At 34.8% G+C, this 13799-nt stretch overlaps 1 protein-coding gene across 1 annotated transcript in view; it reads left to right on the forward strand.

Moving 5' to 3' along the window:
• The first annotated feature begins 1209 nt into the window (after positions 1 to 1209).
• Positions 1210 to 13799, forward strand: part of LOC133322410 (juvenile hormone esterase) — a 28333-nt gene continuing 15743 nt past the window's right edge. The window contains exon 1 of the mRNA XM_061531406.1: positions 1210 to 1258. Coding sequence (XP_061387390.1) covers positions 1210 to 1258 — 49 coding nt within the window. The remainder of the gene's footprint in view (positions 1259 to 13799) is intronic.

Raw genomic sequence — 13799 nt, forward strand, 5'->3', positions numbered from 1 at the left:
TAAAAAAATCCACGCCTTGGTTAACTCCTGAAAAATATTCTTTCAAAAAATCCACGCCTTGGTTAAGCCTTGAAAAATATTCTTTCAAAAAATCCACTCCTTGGTTAAGCCTTGAAAAATATTCTTTCAAAAAATACACGCCTTGGTTAAGCCTTGAAAAATATTTTTCAAAAAATCCACGCCTTGGTTGAGCCTTGAAAAATATTTTTCAAAAAATCCACGCCTTGGTTAAGCCTTGAAAAATATTCTTTCAAAAAATCCACGCCTTGGTTAAGCCTTGAAAAATATTATTTCAAAAAATCCACGCCTTGGTTAAGCCTTGAAAAATATTCTTTAAAAAAATCCACGCCTTGGTTAAGCCTTGAAAAATATTCTTTAAAAAAATCCACACCTTGGTTAACCCCTGAAAAATATTCTTTAAAAAAATCCACGCCTTGGTTAAGCCTTGAAAAATATTCTTTCAAAAAATCCACGCCTTGGTTAAGCCTTGAAAAATATTCTTTCAAAAAATCCACGCCTTGGTTAAGCCTTGAAAAATATTCTTTAAAAAAATCCACGCCTTGGTTAACCCCTGAAAAATATTCTTTAAAAAAAATCCACGCCTTGGTTAAGCCTTGAAAAATATTCTTTAAAAAAATCCACGCATTGGTTAACCCTTGAATAATATTCTTTAAAAAAATCCACGCCTTGGTTAAACCTCTTTAAACGTGATCTTGATATTGATCAAGGTTTAGTAAGCTCTTTTAATTGGACTATACGAGGCGTGGATTTTTAAAAATATTTTTTGATGGACTATCGGCGAGGTGGATTTTTTAAAAATATTTTTTGATGGACTATCGGGGGCGTGGATTTTTTAAAAATATTTGTTGATGGACTATCGGCGGCCTGGATTTTTTAAAAATATTTTTTTGAGGGACTATCGGCGGCGTGATTTTTTTAAAAATGTTTTTTGATGGGCTATCGGCGGCGTGGATTTATTAATAATTTATGTGAACCCAAAATGCCATCTCCACAATTGTAGTTATCCAATTCATTTTTAGAATAGGAAAAAAATCTTATGAACTTCCAAAAAAGCAAAACTAAAATATCTCGGCCACACATTGTGCTCGAAACAGTTATAACTTTTTGGAGAAACCATTAAAAATCGAATTGTATCTCAGAAGAAGATACAATGAAAGTGTGGACAACGATTTGCAATAGTTGAGAGTTATGAGGCAGCAGCTGCCGACCCAAACCCAATCCGAACGTAAAAACAAAGGTAAGTTGCCAATCAATTTATAACGATGCGGTGTGGTGTGGTGCGGCGGGGTCGATGATGTTTATCAGTGATTAAAAACTTGCAGTTTTTCATTTTCATTACATTTAGTTTTTCCTCTACATATAACACGTGCGTGTGTGGAATGAAAGATAATTTTCCCTGTGTGTGAGTGTGTGTTCATGCAACCCGTATAAATGTGGAAATCCTTACTGGTCCTTGTCAAGCAGAAAAAATACACATTTGATCATAGGTTCCTTTCCTTTTTTCCAAAGGGAAAAATTGTTAGCCGAAGAATTGAATTAGCAGCCGTTTGGCTCTATGAGCCTTTATGATGATAGTCAAACCATTAAACCTAACAAAAAAATACGTTACTTCTGGATAATTAAAGCTATTTGACGGCGATTAGGGTCGCGTTAAACAAAAACAATTGTCAAGTACCACATAAAAATGTAAGCGTTCAGTTTGGCGTGCTTCCTGTCATCTCATAAATACACTTGAATAACCAATGACAGTCAAGCAACTTGTTCGATGTTAAGTCAAAAATTTTCCCTAGTTTTGTGGCCATCTTAATTAGTGTTGCGCTTAGAGAGAAAGAGTGTTAAAGCCCCGCATATTATGATGGCGTAGAACACACACAAAGGCAGACTTAGACATTTTACGGTTAGTTCATTTTTGCTTTTTTGGTTAAACACCATGGTTTCATTAACCAGTCATGCGTACATCCAGTCAGCCAGCCAGCCATCCGGAGACAAGCATTCATATTTACAGGAAAGGTAGTACATGGTATATTGTCATCATAGAAGTCTTCCTAATATGCTGAACTATGAATGCGTATGACCACATTAAACCATCTTCTCATCACATTTGCGTTCAACAAATTTCATTTCTAAGTTCACCAAGTTCCAATTGGTTGTTGGTAGCTCTTTGTCGTTTCCTTCACTTTTTTGAGAGTGGTATTACAAAAACACATTGACTTCTCGGTAATAACGGCTTAAACAATTTTAAAGTACTAAATTTGAAATTTACATAGATAGTGGTACACTTAGAAAAATATATAATTTAGCAACATTTTAATATACATAATACTATCTACTCAAAGGGAGTCAAATCTCTTAGAATTCTGCAAGAGACTCCATGGTCGGGCATGTTTGCTACATATTCTTTTAGTTCGTGAAGGGATCGAACAAACCCCGGACCGCGGTTCTGCCCGGTTTGTCACAGCATCGTTCACCACAAATTGTTTACCTCATTGACAGCGGAGATTAAAATGACATTGATTATGTAATTTTGAATCTGCAACCACATTTTCGTGGCCACATTCGAAAGCATGTTCAAATCGTTATATGCAATAAGTTGAAGATTGGGAAAAAGGCCCTCAAGTCGCTTGCCAGCAGTAATTGGGACGCAGGTAATGAAAACTTTGTTGATGGTCAGCATGTTGTAGAAATAGGAGTCCAACGTTATAAAAGAGAGCCTTTAGATCTAGATGCGTATCGAAAAGGTCCGAGTATCTTTAATGCAGTTGCCGAGGCACAGTCTCATTTACTTATTTAGCTAGCTGGCTTGTGACAGAACATTTGTTCCATAAACCGAGCTTAAAAACAATTCCAGAAGCGCCGATGCGCAGCTTTTCCAATTTTAAAGACCCTGTTCCGAAATGTTGTCTTTAACATGATCTTTCCATCGAATTCGTGGCCTTTGTCTTCTGCATAAACCATCAGCTGCTTCAGAACTATACACCAGCAAGGTTAGTATCAGCGTATTGTAGGGTGGGAGTTTGGCCTGGCGAGAGGTGGCATTGTTCTTAAAATGTTTACTCAGACCATAGTAGCATCTGTTGACCAACACTATTATTCTCCTAATTTCAAAGCTGTCATTAGTTTTATTTATGGTGGTACCAAGGTATATAAAATCTTTGACTGCCTCCAAGCTGTGGTTTTCAAGTTCCACAATTGGTTCGAGTCTACTGAACGTCTTGCGAGGTGATACCATCATCTTGGTCTCCTCGCCATTTACTGCGTGTCCCACTTTGGCCGACTCCTTCTTAATTCGTTCACTTACTTATTTCCCATTATGCCCATTATGCCGATGCAGGCGAGTACATGCTGTTTGGTGTACATTTCAGCAATATGTTAAAAAGGTCACCTTGTCTGAATCCTCGTTCGGTATAGAAGCTCTTGGTCTTCTCCGACTTTATCTGCTGACCTTGTGCCAGTTAAACTTATCCTGCTTAACCCTATTGATTTTGCAGAACATGGCTTTAAACATCTCTGAACGGAACGCCAAATAGGTGGAATGTAACGATGTGTTTTTCGTGGGTCTTCTCCAGGAGTTGGCGCAGAGGGAAAATCTGGTCCAATAAGTCCAATAATATCATTGACCATTGCCTTCACTCGTTCACACTGTGCACTGGGCAGCACTTTATATGCGAGGAGACTAATTTATCTATAGTTGCACATATCGCCTTGTCTCCTTTTTGTTACGATGTGCAATATTTGTGTCGGATTCTCAATCTGCTTCATATGAGATTTACCAATTTTTCAAATGTTGACATATTTCAAAATTGTTAACAACAATTTGTATAGCCTCTTGGTGGGCCCCAAGTCGTGGACTTTTTAAACAATTTTTATAGCCTCGTGGTAGGCCCTAATGCGTGGACTATATAAAAAAATTTTATAGCCTCTTTGTAGGCCCTAAGGCGTGGACTTTTTAAACAATTGTTATAGTCTCTTGGTTATAAGTGGATTATATCTTCGAATCTTATTTAGGTTTGGTGAAAGTTAGAATCAAATCGGTTACGGCTTTCGATAATTATCGATCGCACAAGCAAACCAGGCAGTCTGCCCCATATTCTTGAATCGACGATTGTTTGAAATGGACTTGGTCTAAAATTAGTATTAGTAGGATTAGTTAAGCTATCTTTGTTATTGACTAATAAAAAGTTTGAATATAGAAATGGTTAAAATCGGAACCGTTTAAAATAATGTCAGAACTCCAATAGTATTTACATTTTTTTAAAAATGTGTTTGGAATCATTTTTAATACATATTTTTTTATTTTTCAGATCTATGTTTGTAATTCAGGTAAGTCAGTTTAATATAATTTAGAAGAACAATGGATAGAAAAATACTTACTTTTTTTCGTTCATATTATATTGTGCGTCATATTCAGCCCGACAAATTTAAAGACTGATTTAATTCTTTCTTCTCATACGTAACATGTCCTTGAATGAAAAATTTTGTAATCGATTTAATATTATGATCTGATTCTTTAACTCTCTTTATCTGTCCCCTCTAAATACTATTTTGATATAGATTGATTGAGTTGAGTCTAGGAAACTTCATTTAGACTTCATTTGGGTAATTGTTGGATACCCTTTGGGTACTAAGTAAATTAAAAATTTTCTTTCCGTGTACTATTATTGGTACATTAAACCCATTTAGTGGAAGTAGTGCGTTGACATGTGTACTCACATTTACATTCAGGCCGACAAAGTATCGGAACAACGACACAACTCTTCACATGTATTCCCTTTTGGATGCGGGTTGATCAGGTGGAAAGTTTGTCGTTGCTTGTTTTTTTCTGGTAGCATTTGCATCTTACACAGAAAACAATGTTGTTTTCACCATTGCATTGCATTACATGGAACACCGTTTGTTGTTAGAGAGAGCGCTTTCATCGAATTTAAATTGGACTTAATTAAAACAAATTATGGGGAGGACAATGTGATCATCATTTAAAGAAACTACCGGTCGGCCTCAAGGTAATGCAAATTATTGAAATGTAATGGAAAAAACACATTTCAAATACAATACTCAAAACTCTTCAAATGAATTATGCAAATGGTTAGCTGGTGGTGGTCACCAATCAGAAGGTAGGCCATACAAATGTGTGGGCAAGCCTTCTACTTCTTCATCGAGATGATAACGGCGGTCATGTTAATTTCGACTTTTTTTTGGCAACAATTGTTGCCAGCTCCAGGTATTGTTTTGTGTTAACAAACAAGGTGTTAATATTTGGCAAAGAAAGTAGTTTTTGTTTAGAGGCAAAATGAGGTAGTCGTCGCATATTGCAATTTAATTGATGTCCGGGCAACATTGTTCGGTAAATATCTGTACAGCTTCCGGGTTACAAGGTGGCGGCAAAATAACAAATGTGATAAATAAAATGAGAGATGAGAAGAAATGCCGACAAACATATTGAAGGCAATTTGTGAGGCTATTTTGAAAAGGCTCCTTCACTTATAAATTGCTTATATACTAATTGTAGAGCTCGATATTTCAGTAGCTCGATATTTCAGTGGGTCTTAAAAATGAAATTTTCACCATATTCAATGAATTCATAGATGAAGTTAATGCAGCTCCTCAAGTTGTTCTTTGTCCCTTGAAAACACCTAAGATTCCCATTTTTTCTTATAATCTCCATATAAATAAGTTCTGAAGGTAACACTGAATGACAAATTTCCCGGATCTCCCATAAAAACTCCCACGGCCATTTATTACTGTTCCTACGCCCCCTGTAAAAATCGAACACAACGACGAAAATTAATGATATTTATTTTTTTGCATTTCTTTTTGCTTGATTTTCGCTATTAAAAATGATCCAACAAAATGATGGAACATTTATATGCAAAAGGTGTTGAAGCAAAGCAAAATACACATCACATTACAGCGCGCATCCATTCAATTAATCGATATTAATGGTTTATAAAGTGCCGACCGACACAACACTAGCAATAAGTTGTGGTTGTTGTTGCTGTTTATTTTTCGCCAACAACTAATCGACATCATTACTAGTTGTAAATTCAAAGCAGCAGCAGCAAAAAAAGTAGTCAGAAATATTTTTGCTTTTTTTGCTATTTATTGATGATTTGAAATTGTTGAAGTGACATCCAGTCAGTCAGAGTGGATTCGAAACTGAGTAATGTCGATATATTTTGTTGAGAGTAAATGTGTGTGTTATTTGCCATGCATGTATGTTAGCCAATCTGCATGCCATGCCTCTATTTTTTTTTTTTGCATTTTTATCGCAATCGAATATTCATTTAGGGCCCCATCAAAAAAAGTGTCAAAATCGTTAATTTATTAGCCTTTAATCATTAGCGTGTATTTTTGCCTATGCAATATTTACCACCACCAATCAATAGGCAAACACAGTGGCACAAAGCGGACAAATGTGTTTTGAAGTTTATGCACACATTTAGTCAAAATGAAGTTTTGGAAATAATATGAGATTTAAAAAAATATTTGAATAAAATATAAAATCTTTAAAAAATGTAAAAAATTGGAAAATATAAATTTTTAGAAAATTCGAAGCCCTGTTTGTCATTAAAAAAAGTAAGGAGTATTTTAAAAATTAAGAACCGACCGAAATGTGTATACCTTTCACCATGAGGTGCGCATTAAAATTACTTATATACCCCTATTTACAAAATATACCTATATTGTAACACAAGCTGATTGCGGAATGAGTTAGGAAATTTTACTTACCGAAATTAGGATATGTAAAAACATGGACCTATGTTGAAAACATTTTTGCGAAGAAGTATTTTTAATTATTAGGAACTAAATTACATTATCTTTGGTAGGAAAAGTAGGATAAAACCCTGCAGCGGGATCTTAATATGCAGTTATTCCTCATATCGAAAAAAAAATCTACCCATTCCAATAAGCAGGATTTAAAATGCGGGCCTATTTATTCATAAAAAATATTTATCATAATTTTTGTATACCCTACGATGAAAATGTGCCTCATCGAAATATTGGTTTGAGACCCATGTTTCTTTGGACCAAATCCGTTTCAGAAAATTTGGAGTCGATTTACTACACATGTTCGTCCGTGCGTTGTCCGTCTGTCTGGCTGGCTGGTGCGCACGATAACTCTCGAAGGGATTGATCAATTTCATCCAAACATTGCACATGTTAGTATTTCTTCCAAACTTAGTTTATGTCCGAAGGTGGGGAATATTGTTCCACTCCTTCTCGTAACTCCCCCACAAAATGGTCAAAATTTTGCTAAAAAATTTATTTTATATTAAAATACAAACTGATTTTACGATTTAAACGAATATTGGTACAACCTATTATCTTTACCAAACCTAAATCTAGTAGGAAGTAGGGACCCATTGGTCCACTCGTTATGGTACCTCCCCCAAAGAGGTCAAAATTTTCAATATTTACAAATCCAATATTAGGCTAATGGAATATCCGATTTGAACCAAACATTGCACAACCTGTTACCTTTACCAAGCCTAGATCACGTTTGAATATAGGACACATGGGTACCTCCCACAAAATGGTCAAACTTGTGCTAAAAATTAGTTTTATATTAACATGCAAACGGACTTTCCGATTTAAACGGAACTTTGTACAACCTATTATCTTTACGTAGCCTTGGTTAAGTAGGAAGATGGGACCACCACGCCTTATATAGGCCCCTTAAAATATTATTTAAAGAATCCACACCTTATATAGGCCCACGAAAATATTCTTTAAAAAATCTTTTAAAAAAATTTACGTCATGTTGGTCCTTGGAAAAAATATTCTTAAAAAAATCCTTGGAAATATATGCTTTGAAGAATTAAGGCCTTCTTAATCCTTGGAAAAAATATTCGTTAAAAATCCTCGTCTTATTGGTCCTTGTATAAAATATTAGTTAAAAAATCAATGACTTTTTTTCTTTGGAAAAAAAATATTCCTTCTTTAAATCCACGAATTCTGAGTTCTTGAAAAAATATTTTTTAAAAAATCCTCGCCTTGTTGATTCTTCGAAAAATATTCTCTAAATCATACGATATAAAATCCTTGGTTTAAGGGTCTATGAATATAATATTCTTTAAGAAGTCCAAGTTTTATAGATCGTTAAAAAATTCCTTGAGAAAATCCACACTTTACTGCTGATCAAAAAATATTTTTTTAACCACGTTCTCCTGATTTTTATAAAAACGTTCCTTAAAATCCCCAAAGTGATAGATTTTGAAAAAAAAAAACAGTGAGCGGATCAGTACAGTCGGACGGGGCCGAACATACGATACCCTACACAACTACCACGGAACTCAAATTTTCTGCGGATGTTTATTCCGAGCCTGGGCAATATTTCGTGATATTTGCATCCTCTTGCCCGATTAGAGGTAAACAGCACCCCTTGCTCACACTGACATATTCTTCGAATATTACGAGTATTCGGTACAGCTATTGTCCAGATTCCCTTCACCGTGTGTTGTGTTGTGATGTTCGACGTTCATTTGTGGTCTATATATCGACTCGAAAATAACACAAAATGAAAAAATCGCTGTTGCAAACATAAATTTACTGTGAAAAAACCTCATTTCCGGGGGGCCCGCCCCCCCCCCCCTGCGTACGTCCCTGAATACGGAGATACCTGTAAATATTTAGGTGTAACTTCCACATCCGAGCACATACAACAATATAATTGGTATTAATTTAAAGGTCAACCATTCCTCTTGGATATAATATCAACTTCTCGGGTCTATGTCACTCATGGGTAAATATATACGCTATAGAATACAAATTTTGTAATTTTCCACACAAAAGTCAGGGTCCATTTGAACCGCTAAATATTGACCAATCTTTTTCAAAACAGGCATGCTTATTCTTTGGCCCGATCCCCTTCTCCATGCAAAATTTCACGATGTTCGGGCCATTATTGCGGCCTCTGGGGCGACCAGAAAAACCGACAAAAATTAAGTATTTGGTCCATTTCATCCTCTGAATATTAACCGATCTTTCCCAAAAACAATAGGGGTCTTCATTGGTCAGAACCCACCCTACATGCAAAATTTCGTGAAGATTGGTCCATAACTGTGGCCTGTATCGTGTTTACAAAATATAATGGACAGACGGACGGACGGACACACATGTCTAGATCGACTCAGCTAGTCGAAATATGACAATCGGTATACTTAAAGGTGGGTCTAGGACCAATATTTCGCGGTGTTACAAACTTTTGGGACTGCACAAAGCTATAATACCCTGACAACATAGTTGTGTAGGGTATAAAAATTCTTTAAAAATACACATTTTGACATATCGAGAAAAAATATACTTTAAGAAATTCACACTTCTCTGAACTCTGAAAATATGTTTACAAAATTTAATATATTTTTTACCAAAAATTCTCTGTTGTTACGAAAAAAAATATTCTTTTAATCCCTTGCTGTTAGAGGAAAAAATATAAGTTCTGGCATTATTTGAATACAATTTTAAGAACTCTCTCCATCTGAGTCCTTTAAGTTCCGAGAAAAAATAACCAAACCGATTCGTGTCAAATTGTTTAGGGAAGTAAGCTCGCTTTTCATGATTCCATTTAATATTGTAGGTAGAAAAAAAAACACTTCACTATCACTTCCCACAAACGGTGGCTGATCTTTGCAATTAGCAAAGTTATACAAAATACAGTTTACAAATTCCACTGAATTCGGAAGCGCGCTACACTGTGCATAGAAATTACAATCTATTGTCAAATAAATCTAATATTTTGGCTAAACACTTCAACGTTCTTGTTATTTCTTTCGAACGTAAATATTGATTGACGATCAATAACAGCCAAAAATTAGCATTCTATTATTACAAAAACATCTATGACTATCAATAATACCAACAACTACAACAACAATGACAAAAGGAAACAACACAACAATGTTCATAACGAACTCAATACAAATTACAATCCCTACAACGCAAACAAACAGACACACACATTTATACAGAGATTCAGTGTTGCTGTGTTTGCTTACACACCCAAATAATTGCAATCATTAACAAACAGATAGTTGCAACAACAACAACAAAAATCAAAATAAATATTAAACACCCAAGCAAATTGTTTTGTTGCCAAAAAACGCACACCTTCCCCCAAAATGTATACACCACCAACCAAAAAAAGGACAAAAGGACCTACACGGCCAGCCACCATTACCTAAACCCAAACAGCAAAAAAAAAACACACACAACTAAACAAAAACATTGACTAATGAACATGAAGCCGCATAAAACACTCCAAAAAAATTTTAGAAATCGGCAGAAAAAAACATATCCTCACACCTATTGAAATCACCGGTTAGCATTGCAAATTGATTAGGAATTTGCCATAAACCTCACCTAGTGGATGTGCATTGGTGGCGGCTGGCACACCGTGCCTCTCTGCCGACTATGACAATCGTGATCATTTACAATACGGCAAACAAGGTCGTTAAGGATCACATAAGTTGAGTAATTTATGAGTTTTTCGGACACTTAACAGACAATGGCACAAAGACAATCGGACAATTCGTTGGGGTGGTAAACCATAATGGAACAGTGACAAAAGACACGGCGATCATCATCGTCATCATTGGAAAGTAATAAAGGTGGTCGCTTGCTTTTCATTCCGCTTTTGTTGGAAATGGTATTGCAATCGAAAAGGACATGTATGCTAATTTTATTAGTATGTGGTTGTAAACATCCGCTGTGGGTCAGTTTCTTTGTGTTTTTGTTTTATTTGGATTTCTAGATTATAAGGGCATCGTATCCAAATATTTGAAGTGGGGGTAAGGTCATTAAATGTCAAGGAATTTTAGTGGGCTATTGGAAACCACACAGTTTGTTGGTGTTACATATATGGAGGCACGTGGTCATTTGTGTTTTTGTTCCAGATTTATGATTTATGGAAGCTAAACATTGAGTATTGGATGGTAAATAAATTAAGAATTAAGTCCTGGTAGAACATATTTTTATTGGAAAAAATATTCATTGTTTTGTTGTTTTTGTTAACCTGTGATGTATTATTTTTCTTGTTTGGATTTAGTTCGGCTCAAGGTTAAATAAAATGCTGTATTATGATTTCTGATTTTTTATTTTTATTTTCCAATATTTCGACTGTCTTCGACAGTCATCTTCAGGGAAATACTAAAAGATACAATTATTTAATAAGGTTTTCACAGAATAATATAACACAAATATTACGTTTTGAGAGAAGCTACAGGTTTGTTACACCGTCTATGCTAAACTAAACTCTAATTCGTCTGTGCTTATGAACTAAATTTCTATACATATGTGCACAGTGGTCCGTGTCAGTCTTGTAATTCATTCTCTTCTCTTGTGGTACATTTATTATATTAAGCATTTCTAAAGTAAATCGTCGTTTGTAATTGTTTTCTTGTGTCAAAATATCAACGTCTTTGAAATTTGGTGTATGCCCCGTGATTGTGCAATGTGCTGCAAGAGCCGTCTTTTGTTCTAATGGCTTGTCTGTATTTTGATCTGACTTATGACCAGAAAGTCTTGTCTTTAGCTTGGTTTTTGTTGTACCAACATATACCTTTTGGCATAAGTTGGTTTTGTCCCCGTTACATTTTATCTTATATACTACATTTGTCTTGCTAAATAGGCTATTGATATTATTTTTAGATTTTAGGGCTAGTTGATAATTGGTTTTGTCATAGATATTTGAATTGCTCAATCTCTCGGAAAATCCTGGTATATATGTCATTGGCTTGTACGATTTTTCTTTTTTTTCAATTTTAGCTTTATTTTTCGACTTGCAGAATTGTAATTGTAATAAAAAAAAAGGAAAACACATTCTTTAAAAAATCTAGGCCTTGGAAAAAACATTATTTAAAAAATCCACGCCTTATATAGGCCTTGGAAAAAATATTCTTTAAAAAATCCACGCTTGGAAAAAATATTCTTTAAAAAATCTAGGCCTTGGAAAAAATATTCTTTAAAAAATCCAAGCCTTGGAAAAAATATTCTTTAAAAAATCCATGCTTTATATGGGCCTTGGAAAACATATTCTTTAAAAAATGCAGGCCTTGCAAAAAATATTCTTTAAAAAATCCACGCCTTATATAGGCCCTTGAAAAAATATTCTTTAAAAAATCCACGCTTTATATAGGCCCTTGGAAAAATATTCTTTAAAAAATCCACGCCTTATATAGGGCCTTGAAAAAATATTCTTTAAAAAATCCACGCTTTATATAGGCCCTTGGAAAAATATTCTTTAAAAAATCCACGCCTTATATAGGCCCTTGGAAAAATTATTCTTTAAAAAATCAAGGCATTGGAAAAAATATTCTTTAAAAAATCCAGGCCTTGGAAAAAATATTCTTTAAAAAATCCACGCCTTATACAGGCCTTGGAAAAAATATTCTTTAAAAAATCCAGGCCTTGAAAAAAAATTCTTTAAAAAATACAGGCCTTGAAAAAAAAATTCTTTAAAAAATCCAGGCCTTATATAGGCCTTGAAAAAAATATTCTTTAAAAAATCCGCGCCTTATATAACCCTTAGAAAAAATATTCTTCAAAACAACCACGCCTTATATAGGCTTTGAAAAAATATTCTTCAAAACAACCAAAACAACCTTATATAGGTCCTTGGAAAAATATTCTTTTAAAAATCCACGCCTTATATAGGCCCTTGGAAAAATATTCTTTAAAAAATCCACGCCTTATATAGGCCTTAAAAAATATTCTTTAAAAAAATCCACGCCTTATATAGGCCTTAAAAAATATTCTTTAAAAAAATCCACGCCTTGAGAAAATATTCGTTAAAAAATCCACGCCTTGAGAAAATATGGTTTAAAAGATCCACGCCTTGAGAAAATATGGTTTAAAAAATCCACGCCTTGAGAAAATATGGTTTAAAAAATCCACGCCTTATATAGGTCCATGAAAAAATATATAGGCCTTGGAAAAAATATTCTTTAAAAAATCCACGCCTATTGTAGAGCTTGAAAAAATGTAACAAGTCGACGTCTTTTGAGTCCTTGAAAAAAATTCTTAACAAATCCGCGCCTGGTTGGTCCTTGAAAAAAAAAACGTGTTTCCAAATTCTAGTTTTAGTTCAGAAGAAAAAAAATTAACTTATTATTCACCCAGTAGCCCCATTTTCCACCTGGTCAATCAGAACCAGATTTCTTAATCATTACCAGTTCCCAATAAAAAACAACGAGTGGAGAAATAGCACATTTAAAATTAGATACAAAATTAGAACAATCTTCAACGGCAATTGCTATCAGTTGCTCCGCAAACAACTTCTTCCGGTTTTGTTGTCCAGCTAGCTATCTATTCTTGGTAGATCACTGCAAGGTGTTTGAAGAAACCAGCCACCACTTTCATTTTCATCTTTTTATTAATTCAAAGCACGTGCTACATCCTTGGGGACTTCTAAACGCAGCCACTAGAAGTTATTGCTGTTGAAGTGTGTAATTTGCCATCGACCGACCGATCTCTGGTCTAAGTAAGAAACTATGCCAAACACGTTATGGGCACATCACAGCCTAGGCGTGTAGGGTAGAAAAGCAAACAAGAAAAAAATAGAATCAGTTTTCTTGTGTCCTGTAATGTTTGTCTTTCAACGAGTTGTTGTAACCATGATTGTGATTATTAGCATGATGGCTGGTGGTGGCGGCTGTTGTGTTTGACCAGAGCTTATCCAATCAATCGACTCATATGCATCTGCTGCTGTTGATGTTCGTCCCTGCTTTTGATGTTCGTTTCAACGCTGTTGACATGTTGAATGGATTTTATGGCTTGTCGTAAAT

Source organism: Musca vetustissima, unplaced genomic scaffold (assembly GCF_032173495.1).
Source record: "Musca vetustissima isolate MV318-11 ecotype Yass unplaced genomic scaffold, APGP_CSIRO_Mvet_v1 utg4886, whole genome shotgun sequence".
NCBI classification, from domain to species: domain Eukaryota; kingdom Metazoa; phylum Arthropoda; class Insecta; order Diptera; family Muscidae; genus Musca; species Musca vetustissima.